The following is a 12,473-nucleotide window of genomic DNA, read 5'->3' as shown; positions in this document are numbered from 1 at the left end:
AGGGGATGGGGAACCTATTTTGGCTCAAGGGCCAAATTAGCTCCGGACAAGTGTGTTGGGGGTTGCATGCTAGCAATGGGGGGGGGCAGAGCACAAAGGCAGCGGGGCTGCCCCCACTTCTAGCATGCATCCCCAACCCTACACTCACTCACAGATACACACACACACACTCACATGCATGCACTCACACGCATATATATGCCCCCTCCCTGTGCATGCATGGAACTCAGCCAGCCTCTTGAGGAGCTGCTCCTTGAGCCACCAGCAGAGTTGCATGGTACCCTCCTTGACTGAGGTGAAGTGGGCTCCACTGGAACCCCAAAGAGAAGGGAGAGGGGTCAGGAGAGCTTTCATCCACCAGCATCTCTCCCACTTCTCTTTCCCCGATCGGGCATGTGAGGGAGGAGCGAAGCTGACTGAGCTTTGACCTCACGGAGTACTCCTGGAGATTGTAGCTTGGTTGCCCTCCTGCCCCCTACCTTCTCAGGGCAGGAGCTTTGAGGAGTGGGTGGGGCCCCTCCTGAAGTCTACACAGGCTGGATGGGGTGGCCTGCTGGGTCAATTTTCGGGCTGCAGGCCAGAGGTTCCCCATCCCTGGTAGATAGGATTGCAGCCTACAAGGCTTAATTTGAGCCAGAACTCTCCAAAGTACACCGATAGTATACCCATGCTCAATCTGGGAGATGATAGATAGATAGATAGATAGAAAGATAGATAGATAGATAGATAGATAGATTCTTTTTTGTCCTGCCCCCTGGACAGTGTACATGGATCTCTTCATTTTATCCTCACGACAATGCTTGAAGAAGGCTATCTGTTGGAGTGTTTAAGGCAGGTGACTTCAAGACCCAGAAGCCCCTGTCAGCATGGCCAATGGTGAGGAATGGTGGGAGCTAAAGTCCCAAACATCTGGAGGTCTACTTTCTGCCCACTCCTGGCTTAAGTGAAGGTCCTGCAGCCCTGAAACTTCTCACCACTCGGAGAACTGGGGTGCTCGTAACTATATATTTTGCCCGTGATTTAACTGACGCATACATCCTTACAATGCATAGCCCATTTTTGCTTTTGTGCGCCAGGTTTTCACAAAGAAGAAAAAGAAAGCACGCAAAGCAAGCAAGCAACTTGCTAGGATGGATTTAGACTTGGGATGGGTCACGGGGTGGCTACGCCTGTTGCCCACCATTATCCTCTGCCAAAAAAAGCTGTCTGTTTGTTGCTGCTCTTGCACTGTGCAGGGATGCGGAAACTCCGGCCCAGGGATGTGGGAGCTCCATCCTCTGGGCCTAATCTGGCCCACAGAGATTCTGCATCTGACCCACAGAACTTCCTTGGCTGCTCTAGGGGGCGGCACTTAAGAGTCATGGGCGGTGAGTGGTTGGTACTGGGAGGAGTGGCCGCTCTTCCTAGCACCAGCCCAGTCCTTCCGTATGGCACTTCCATACCGCATGAAGCCAGGGACTCAGCCAACGGGTCCTTTCTCATGGAGAAAGGCAACCTGGGTGGGGCAAAGATGTCAGTGGAGGGGGGGTTGGAGGAATCCATCTGGGAGGTGGAGTTCACTGAGCTTTCATCAGCTCAGCCCTGCAGACTTCAGCTCACTTGCTGGCCTGACTCGATGCAGAATGAGTCGAGCCAGCTCGTGGATTTTTGCTTCCCCCTTGAATGGACATTTGTGCAAATTGCTAGTGCAATTTGCATAACTTGTGCAAGTTCCAGCTATAATTTGCTTAATTTCTACAAATTGCAGCTGTAATTTGCATAATTTGTGCAAATTCCAGCTGTAATTTCTGCAAATAAAGCAAATTACAGCCATAATTTATATTATTTTATTTTATTTTATTTTATTTTATTATGTTATTTATTTATTTCATTTCTATACCACCCAATAGCCAAAGCTCTCTCAGTGGTTCACAAAAATTAAAACCACAAAGTACAACATAAAACAATATAAAATATGAAAGCTTAAAACTACAATACAAAAGTACAACCAGAATAAAACCTAGCAGCAATGCAGAGATTTAAAATACATATTTTAAATGGCAAAGCTAAAAGGCTAGAATGCTAAAATGCCTGGGAAAATAAAAAGGTCTTCACCTGGCACTGAAGGAAGTACAATGTATGTGCCAGGCAAACTTCTCTAGGGAGTTCATTCCACAGCTGGGGTGCCACAGCAGAAAAGGCCCTCTTCCTGGTAGCTACCTGCCTCACTTCCTTTGGCTGGGGCTCCCAGAGAAGGACCTCTGAAGATGATTTTAGGGCCTGGGCAGGTACATATGGGAGGAGGCGATCCTTCAGATAACCTGGCCCCAAGTGGTTTAGGGCTTTGAATATTACTACCATCACTTTGAATCGGACCCGGAAATGGACTGAAAGCCAGCGCAGATGGAAAAGTACTGGTGTAATGTGATCTCATTGGCCAGTCCCCGTTAACAGCCTTGCTGCCCTGTTTTGGACTGGTGGAAGTTTCTGTTTCCAAAGGCAGCCCCACGTATAACGCATTGCAGTAATTCAAACGACAGGTTATCAGAGCATGAATAACTGTAGCTAGGCTAGCTCTGTCTGTCTGTAATTTCTGCAAATGTTGATTTAAGAAAAAAAAAAACCCACTGAAAAAGTTCCCAGATTCTGGGAAAAGCTCATGACTCAGCTCGCAAATGCAAGCAGAGCTGTATGGGCAGTGAGGATCCGTCGGGCCCCCAGAGGGCCGGATTTGGAAGTGATGAATATCCCTAGTCAGTTCTAGTCCTAGTCAGTCCTACCGAGGGCCTGGTTGGGGCAATTCATTCCCCCACCACAAATTGGTTTGGCACTTGAACAACAAGTGGTGGTGGGCAGATCCAGGGGTAGGAGGCTAAAACATTCTGTTACCCTGGCCCTATAAAAGTATATAGTGAATTCTGTTCGGGATAGGTAACAGAGATCATTTTGGAATGGAACAGACATTTACAAATAGCACTGGATAGATGGATTGTTGGATGGAAGACAGAAATCAAAAGGAAAGGACATTTTTTCATTGTTGCTACTTGTGCCTATATATATATTCCTCTTTCCAAACCATTCCCTCATTGTGCTATCTTTTTTCAGGGGAACAGAAGGGGTAGAAAGGTAAGTTTGTTGTGGGTTTCCCCCCCCCCTGCTCCTGAAGCAATCTTTTTCTTGCCAGTAAAGTGTAACAGAGATTTATTTGTATCTCTAGGGCTCAGAAATATAATGCTGAAAAGCATTTTTTTTTTGCTTTGGAATGCACATAAAAGGTAGGTTTTAAACAAAACAAAAGCAACTAGAAAAGAAGCACCAAGGCTTTTATTACAAGGAGTGCTACTTAACATGTTAGATCAGTTATTTTTTTTAATACTTTTGTTTTTGCTGGGGAGGGGGGGGAAGCTTTATGTTGTGATCCTGTTCATAATGACATAACAGTACATCCAGTGTAGGAGTACAGATGGCAATGTTACAGCTTAATCCTATGCATGTTTACTCAGAAGTAAGTCCCACTTGTGCTCAACTGTGCATATTCCCCAGTAAGCGTGCATGGGATTGTGGCCTGAGCGTTTGATCTCTTAAAATGTTACATGCATGCATGCACCACTGCCCCTTCCAAGATTAAAAACCTGAAAGCTTCAAAAACCAAACATCAATACGCCCACACAATATGCACATGTATACCAACTCCTTTATTAGTGCATGCCATATATTTTGGAGGAACATTATTTCTGCACCCTTTGCATCCTTTCTATTTTGCTTGGTTCTAAGTTAGGATTCAAACACTGTGTCGATCTGGAGCATGAACTAAGACATTTCCCCTGCATCCTTCCCCACATCTCTCTGAGGCGCAGCAACCTGGATTGACAACCAGGACAAGGGTGTGATAAATAGGGATGTCAGAGAATTCCACCATGGATCTCGGGGAGGCCGAATGCCAGTGCATTCGGCCCCCCGAAATCGGTGGTGGAACAGCCTGCCCCCGCCGGGACGAGACTTACCTGGGGCCGATCTTCTGGGCAGCGGCGGCTCCGGCGGCGGTGGTGGCGGTTCGGTGGCGGCGGCTGCAGTGGCCGGTCTTCCGATCGGCTGCCGCTGCTGCCATTCCCAGTTTTTTTTTATTAAAAAAGCGATATCACGTCTGACTGAAAACAACAACAACCGCGCATACGCAAATGGCGACAACTACGGCCGTCGCCATTTGGGTTCCTTATTTTGGCACGTCTTAGTCTACGTCAAGATTTACGTAGACTAAGACGGCGAAAATAAGGGGAACACAAATAGCGTAGCGGACGCTATTTGCGTTCCCCTTATTTTCGCCGTCTTAGTCTACGTAAATCTTGACGTAGACTAAGACGTGCCAAAATAAGGAACGCAAATGGCGGCAGCTGTGGCCGCCACCATTTGCGTACGCGCGTTGTTTTTTTTTTAAGTCAGCCGTGATAGGCTACGTAAACATTTATGTAGCCTATCATAGCTGACTGCAGGGACGCAAACGGCGGCGGCTACAGCCGCCGCCATTTGCGTCCCTGCTAGCCAGCAGCTGGATGTCCGGCTGCTGGCGGAGCCGGCCGGCAGCTCCGCAGAATCCCTGCAGAGCGGAGCTGGCTGCCCAGGATTCTGGGGGGGAGGCGCAGAGCGCCTCCCCCCTGGCAAGGATTCCAGGGGGAGGGATGGAACGCCTCCCCCCGACCATCAACATAATCCGCGAACAGGTAAGTGACTTTCGTACATCCCTAGTGATAAATCCTAAATGGTTGTGATTAGTGGTGTAGCGGAGCTAGAGGGCAGAATCCGACGGGCTGCTTACACCTCTGCCAATTCTCTTGCACCCTGGCGATACTGGTCACACTTGGAATACTGTGTCCAATTCTGGTCACCATACTTAAAAAAATGTATTGTAGAGCTGGAAAAGTGCAGAAAAGGGCAACTAAAATGATCAAGGGGCTGGAGCATCTCCTCTATGAGAGAAGGTTACAAGTACAACAGCTGGGATTGTTTAGCTTGGAAACTATGAAGCTGATTGGTGGGAGATTCAGGACAGAGGAAAGGAAGTACTTCTTCAGTCAGCACATAGTTAAACTATGGAATTCTCTACCACAGGGTATAGTGATAGCCACCAATTTGGATGGCTTTAAAAGGGGGTTGGACAAATTCATGGAGGAGAAGGCTATTGATGGCTACTAGTCCTGATGGCTATGTGCTACCTCCAGAACCAGAGGCAGTGAGCCTATGTACACTGGTGCTGGGGAACATGGGAGGGAGGGTGCTGTTGTGCTCATGCCCTACTTGTGGGTTTCTGGTTGACAGCTGGTTGGCCACTGTGTGAACAGAATGCTGGACTAGATGGACCCTTGGTCTGATCCAGCATGGCTCTTCTTATGTTCTTATGTACCGTTGTGCAAGTGGTGGGTCCCATTGATTCTGTTGCATGAGCAGGACACACTGCTTGCGCAAGAGTGATTTAGCGCTTCCCAGAGAAGGCCCTGAAAAAAATGGAAATGTTCATTTCTTGATTGGCTCAGGGTGTCAGAGCTCCCTTATGCAAGCTCCACTGACTTGCCCCATTCCAGAAATGAGCATTTTTCACATGTTTCTGGTTGCCCCAGGAGTGCTAAATCTTCCTTCCAAAAGTGGTGGGTCCTGCTTGTGGGCGGGAATTGGCAGGGTGTAAGGGAATTGGCGGAGGTGTATGCACTCTATTGGATTCTGCCCAGAGCTTGCAGGGACTCAGCACCAGCACTTCTTTTAAATTAACACGGACGCTGACATCACCTGCCCCACTCCAGACCGCCTTGTTCCCTCCGAGCTTAGCTGCAGTCCTCACATGAGCTGGGGGGAAATTCGAATTTCCCCAGCAACGACATATTGTCATGCAAAGCATTTTGGGGTGTCTTGGCCTTGAATGGGCAATGAAGACCCATTTCGTTTACAAAAGCCCTGCTCCTGGCGGAGATGCAAACTGCTGGGACTGGCTTTGTTGATATGGATCCACACAGCTACTTGTACTTTTGGACTCTTTTGGGGGGCATGGCTGTGGGAACTGTCATGATGAGCACGTGGGGGCTACTAATACGTAAGGCAGGAAACTCTTCAGCCATGGCTCTTCGTTAGGGGTTATGGACCAACTTTACTGTCATGGACATTCCAGATGTCATTGGTCAAGTGGTGGGATCTACTTATCATAGTGGCTAAGAGGCTGAGCTATGAGTTGGGATGTTCTTGGTTCAGATCTTGCCTCTTCCATGATCTCGAGAGGTGGACTTAGGCAAGATACTCTCTTTCAACCTTAGTCCTTCAAATATGCAATGTGGGGGGATAATAATGCTGACTTGCTTACCTTACTGGGTTATTTTAAAGATTATAGCTAGGTAATGCCTGTGAAGTGCTTCAACCATTGAAAGTGACTACAACACACACACACACACACACGTGTGTGTGTGTGTGTGTGTGTGTGTGTGTCTGTCTATCTATCTATCTTCCTTCCTTCCTTCCTTCCTTCCTTCCTTCCTTCCTTCCTTCCTTCCTTGCCTCTTGAACAAACCTGTGACCAGGATCCAGCTGATCTGAATAGCAACAGAACACTGGAGCACGTCCAGGGCTCCTCCAACAGGCCATGTTATTGCTCTCTACGTCTGCCCTAATTGGTATCAGATCTTGTCAGTGCCCATGGAATTGCATGATGGAGCGCTATTTTGACAGGCTGTGATCCGAATCAGGGCGTAACTAGACGTGAGTGACATCAGTCACGTGGTGAGCCCTAGTGTGTAGGACTTTTAGATAACAGAGTGCAAGTGTAGGGCCCCCAGTCTGGACCAGGACCCTAATATGGAAGGTGGATAGATTTTAACCCTTTGCCCCCCGTTTCTGCCCCCTCTGGGACTGCTAGTCTCCTGCAATCTTGGCACCTCAGCAAACCCCTCCCCATCCTCCCCCTTGGAGTTCGAATCACCCATGCCTTTTTGGGGTGCCTCTTCAGAGCTGCTGGGCCCAATCCCTACACCTACTTACAGTATGTACCTACACATACAACTATGTTTGCCATCCAAGGCTCTTCTCCAAGTGTCTCCTTGGAGGGAGGTTCAGAAGATGGCAACAATGGAGAGGGCCTTCTCAGTGATGAGCTCCCACGTTTGCCTGGTGCCAGCGTTGTCATCTTTTCGGTGCCAGGTCCCTGGTGGCTTTGGCAGCACATGAAAGGGGTTTTAACAGGTCCTGGGATTTCTTCTTGCTGATGGTTACAATTGTTTTATTTTTTTGTATGTAAACGTTTTTTTTTTTTTAATATTATGTTACTATGTTGTATTTTTAAGGTTTTAATTTTTGTAAACTGCCCACAGAGGTTTGGCTGTTGGGTGGTACAGAAATGAAATAAATGAAATGAAAGATAGTGACTGGCATTCAGTCAAACGAAAGATAGTGACTGGCACTCAGACTGGCATTCAGACTGGCATTCAGTCAAATGAAAGATAGTGACTGGCATTCAGTCAAATGAAAGATAGTGACTAGCATTCAGTTAAATGAAAGATAGTGACTGGCATTCAGACTGGCATTCAGTCAAATGAAAGATAGTGACTGGCATTCAGTCAAATGAAAGATAGTGACTGGCATTCAGACTGGCATTCAGACTGGCATTCAGACTGGCATTCAGTCAAATGAAAGATAGTGACTGGCATTCAGTCAAATGAAAGATAGTGACTGGCATTCAGACTGGCATTCAGACTGGCATTCAGTCAAATGAAAGATAGTGACTGGCATTCAGTCAAATGAAAGATAGTGACTGGCATTCAGACTGGCATTCAGACTGGCATTCAGTCAAATGAAAGATAGTGACTGGCATTCAGTCAAATGGAAGATAGTGACTGGCATTCAGACTGGCATTCAGACTGGCATTCAGTCAAATGAAAGATAGTGACTGGCATTCAGTCAAATGAAAGATAGTGACTGGCATTCAGACTGGCATTCAGACTGGCATTCAGACTGGCATTCAGTCAAATGAAAGATAGTGACTGGCATTCAGTCAAATGAAAGATAGTGACTGGCATTCAGACTGGCATTCAGACTGGCATTCAGTCAAATGAAAGATAGTGACTGGCATTCAGTCAAATGAAAGATAGTGACTGGCATTCAGACTGGCATTCAGACTGGCATTCAGTCAAATGAAAGATAGTGACTGGCATTCAGTCAAATGAAAGATAGTGACTGGCATTCAGACTGGCATTCAGACTGGCATTCAGTCAAATGAAAGATAGTGACTGGCATTCAGCTCCTCTTTAGGACTGCATTCGGGGACAGGTAAATGTATATCCACCAGATCATTCAAATTAAACAACCGCATTTCTGGGAGCGATGATTTGAATTAAAAGGGGCTGCTTCCCACATTACATGCCTCATTAACCATATTCGTAAGCAAGTCAGAAACAAGACAGCTTGCACGGGCCTGACTTATAAAAGCAGCCTCATCAGAGTAAGCAGGGATCAGGGGCAGATAAGCAAACTTGAGCCTTCATGATGGGAACGATTTGGAAATGCCAAACTAGCAAAAATCAGTCTGGGAAAAACCAGGAAAGATGGAGGATGGGGAGGATCACTGCCTCTGCTGCTTCTCCCGCCCCGCCGGCTTTGGGCCGGCAGGACATAGGTAACTCGGAAGCCTCCACCTTAGGGGCTTCTGAGCAGCAAAGGTGCGATCGATAGGATTGTGCCCCCAGTCTGGGAAAATCCGCTAGAAGGCCACTGGGTGAAGTCACAGGGCTAAGCTAGACATTAACTATTGAGTGTGCAGATGATCCTCACTTTCTTTTCTTGCTAAGCAAGCACATGGTGCCCCTAATCTGGATCAGACCCACCATGCATGGGTACGGCAGGTTTAAACCTTCTCACCCAGCTGCTTCCCTTGCATAAATTGCCCTCTATCGACACCATGGGAGTTTTCTTCTTTTTTTAGCCGTATGTGTGTGTGTGTGTTAGGGATGGCGGAGAATTCCGCCACGGATTTCAGTGAGGCCGAACGCACTGTCATTCGGCCCCCCGACATCTGTGGCGGAACGGCCTGCCCCCCCACCCCCCGCGGATTCCCCCCGGGACGAAGCTTACCTGGGGCGGATGTTCCGGACAGCGGTGGCTCCAGCGGCGGCTTCGGCTGGTCTTTCGACCGGCTGCCGCGGCCGCCATTTGCATTCTGGTCTTTGCCGTGATAGGCTACGTAAGTATTTATGTATCCTATCACGGCAAGCCCAGAAAGAAAAAACAACAACGGTGTACGCAAATGGCGGTGGCTACGGCGGCCGCCATTTGTGTTCCCTATTTTTCACTGTTTTATCCTATGTAAATATTTACGTAGGCAATTATGGTGAAAAAAAGGGAACCGCAAATAGCGTAGTGGGCGCTATTTGCGTTCTTTTTTTTCCTCACTGTTTTATCCTACGTAAATATTTACACAGACTTTTACTGCGGAAAAAAAAGAAACGCAAATAGTGCCCACTATGCTATTTGCGGTTCCCTTTTTTTCACCGTCATCGCCTACGTAAATATTTATGTAGGATAAAACGGCGAAAAATAGGGAACCCAAATGGCGGCGGCCATAGGTGCCACCATTTGCATACGCCGTTTTTTGGGGGGGGGGCATGCCGTGTAAATACTTATGTAGCCTATCACGGCAGCCTGGAAGGATGCAAATGGCGGCCGCTACGGCGGCCGCCATTTGCGTCCGCAGCAGCCCGTCCGCGGCCGGAAGTCTGGCTGCGGATGGCCCTGGCCAGCTGCTCAGTGGAACTGCCACGGAGCAGAGCTGCCCAGGCAGGATTCCGGGGGAGAGGACCGGATTGCCTCCCCCCCGTCAAGGATTCCGGCGGGAGGGACGGAGTGCCTCCCCCCCCAGCGGATGCCCTGACCGGAACCAGGTAAGGGATTCGTACATCCCTAGTGTGTGTGTGAGAGAGAGAGATTTAGGTGGGGGAAAACAGGGGTCTTTTGCAGCCCTACCTAGAGATGGCAGGGATTGAAACTGGGATCTCCTTCATGCAAACCAGGTGCTTTCTCACTGAGCCATAATCCCCCCACAGCTCATTTACATGGGTTGCATAGTTCAGTTTTTTCTCAGAGTAGGACTGGGTTCACCTTGGTGTACAATTTTAAAGACAAGAGCATCACTCCTTCCCATGGTGTTTCATCCCCCCGATGAGTGGAAATCAATCAGTCAGTGAGTCAGTCAGTCTGTCATCCATCCATCCATCCATCCATCCATCCATCCATCTCTACGCAAGTCTTTCCCAACTGGATGCCCACCAGATGTGTTGGTCTACAACTCCCATAATTCCCTAGCCAGCATGGCCCATGGTAAGGGATGATGGGAGCTGTAGTCCAAAAAATCTGTCAAGCCCCAGGCTGAGGAAAGCTGGTCTAGACCCAGCTGGCATAGATGTAATTATGTCTGGGGAAGACTACTCTACCATCCTTTGCCAGTCCACAAAAAAAGTTAGTGCAACCCCCCCAAACTTTTTAGATTGGAAATATGGAAGTGCTTGAAGAAAATGGAACACCTTATAAGGAGGCATGTTGCGTCAAATGTTTTAAACCATTACCTGTGTGTGTAGGTTAATGGAGGACTGGTTCGGGGAGTAAGGCCCTCCAAGGTCGTTCCTGAGTAGGTTGTCACTGTGCATCTTAGTTTTGAGGCAGGTGATGTAACGATTACAAAAGTCCTTGCACAATTCATTCACCTTCTCCAACTCCAGCAGATGAATTCTCAGGACCTGGATTGCTTTCACCATCTGGGGATGACAAAATAAAGAGTGGAGGTCAGTCCACTTCTAGAGAACATTGATTGTTTTTAACCATAGCATACAGACTAGGATGCTGTAGTGACTAGGGCTGTGACATTTATTAGTGGTAAGCGGCGGTATTGCAACCGAAACTCCCCCCATGACCTGAGTTCAATCCCAGCGGAAGCCGGGTCTCAGGTAGCCGGCTCAGGTCGACTCAGCCCTCCATCCTTCTGAGGTCGGTAAAATGAGTACCCAGCTTGCTGGGGGAAAGGTAGTCACGACTGGGGAAGGCACTGGCAAACCACCCCGCTACAGTCTGCCATGAAAACATCAGCGCAAGCGGCGTCCCTCCAGGGGTCAGTAATGACCTGGTGCTTGCACAGGAGGAACCTTTCCTACCTTTCCTAGTTTAATCAGGTTTTTTTTTTTTTTAAATCACACTTTGAATAAATAGGTGCCCTCAATTAACTGACCAGCAGGTTTTAATTTAAAAAAATATATATTTAAAAATACAAAAACTGATAGAAACTGCAACTGCCAAGCACCATCTTAGATGAGGCCTCCCCTCCTTTCTGAGGCATCCTCTCCTGTCTGTGAGAGGAGGAATATCTCCTAAGATGGTATTAGAAGAGCTTCTCCTCCTTTGTGTGAGAGAAAGAGGAATGCCTTTTCTAAGATGGTATTAGAAGAGGCATCCCCGTGTGTGTTTGTGTGTGTGTGTGTGTGTGAGAGAGAGACAGAGAGAGAGAGAGAGAAGGAGGAATCCCTTTTCTAAGACAGTGTCTTCTCAGCATATCATCTAAAAACACTGTGGCCAGGATTTGCACATCTAGTTTTGTGAATTGCATGTCTAGAGTTGTTGAACTCAAGGGCAGCTTCGGCCTTGAGCTTCTTTAACAACACTCTCTCTGTGCCTCATAGCACACCACATTTCAAACTGAGGGGTGTTTCAAAAGCTTGTGATACAGGATTGGGCTTTGCTGGCCAAAATCAGCAATCCCACTGGGCATCCTCAAGCTTTTGGATCCTGGCTAAAACACCCACAAGAGCAATCTGATGTTCCCAGCAATGCATCTGCAAATAAAAGGCGTGATCTGAGCGATCACAGATATGGTCAAGGCCAATATCCACAATTATGGGGGTCACTTAGTTATTGCAATCATGATAGTTGCTACTTCCTATATTCACAATTGCCTGCATCAAACATTAGTCCTGTTCATGTAATCTATATGGAGACATGAACACATGGACTGTGAGGTGGATTGCACCACTTGTTCACAGGTGCATAGACTCTGTCCACAGCATTGGATGAATGTGTGGCGGTTGGGAGCTGGGGCCAGCAGGGCTGATCGTGTTCCCCAGTCCACATGTTTTATCCCCACATAAGTCTCATCAATAGGACATGTTTGCCCATGCGAGTTGGCTGGGACTTGTGTGGAAAAGACATTCATTATTTGAACTGACCCTAAGAGGCCTCAGTTGAATAACATGAATCAACCAACCACATCAACTGCAAAAATAAGTTCAGCCACCAGCCAGACATTCTCCTCTCACTCACTTCCAGAAAACAGCCCAGTTCAGATGTAACAGGAAACCATGTAACAAGAAATTGAAAGGATCCAATTCCAGTTTTACACTAACCACAGTTCTCTATGATGTCCACATTTGTGGAACTGTGGTTTGTTTAAACTCTACTCATGGAGAACAAGTGAAGATCAAACTATG

General features: G+C 47.6%; 1 protein-coding gene across 4 annotated transcripts in view; it reads right to left on the bottom strand.

Moving 5' to 3' along the window:
• Positions 1–12,473, bottom strand: part of PKNOX2 (PBX/knotted 1 homeobox 2) — a 531,025-nt gene that overhangs the window by 72,033 nt on the left and 446,519 nt on the right. For all 4 annotated transcript variants that reach the window (XM_084803817.1, XM_084803819.1, XM_084803816.1 and 1 more), the window contains one exon: positions 10,566–10,754. In XM_084803817.1, the coding sequence (XP_084659943.1) occupies positions 10,566–10,754 (189 nt within the window). The remainder of the gene's footprint in view (positions 1–10,565; positions 10,755–12,473) is intronic.

The sequence above is a fragment of the Heloderma suspectum genome, chromosome 6, assembly GCF_057233095.1.
Source record: "Heloderma suspectum isolate Gila_16-S chromosome 6, 16-S_ref, whole genome shotgun sequence".
Classification (NCBI taxonomy): Eukaryota; Metazoa; Chordata; class Lepidosauria; order Squamata; family Helodermatidae; genus Heloderma; species Heloderma suspectum.
Note: the sequence above shows the minus strand (reverse complement) of the source record. Positions and strands in the feature narration are given on the sequence as shown.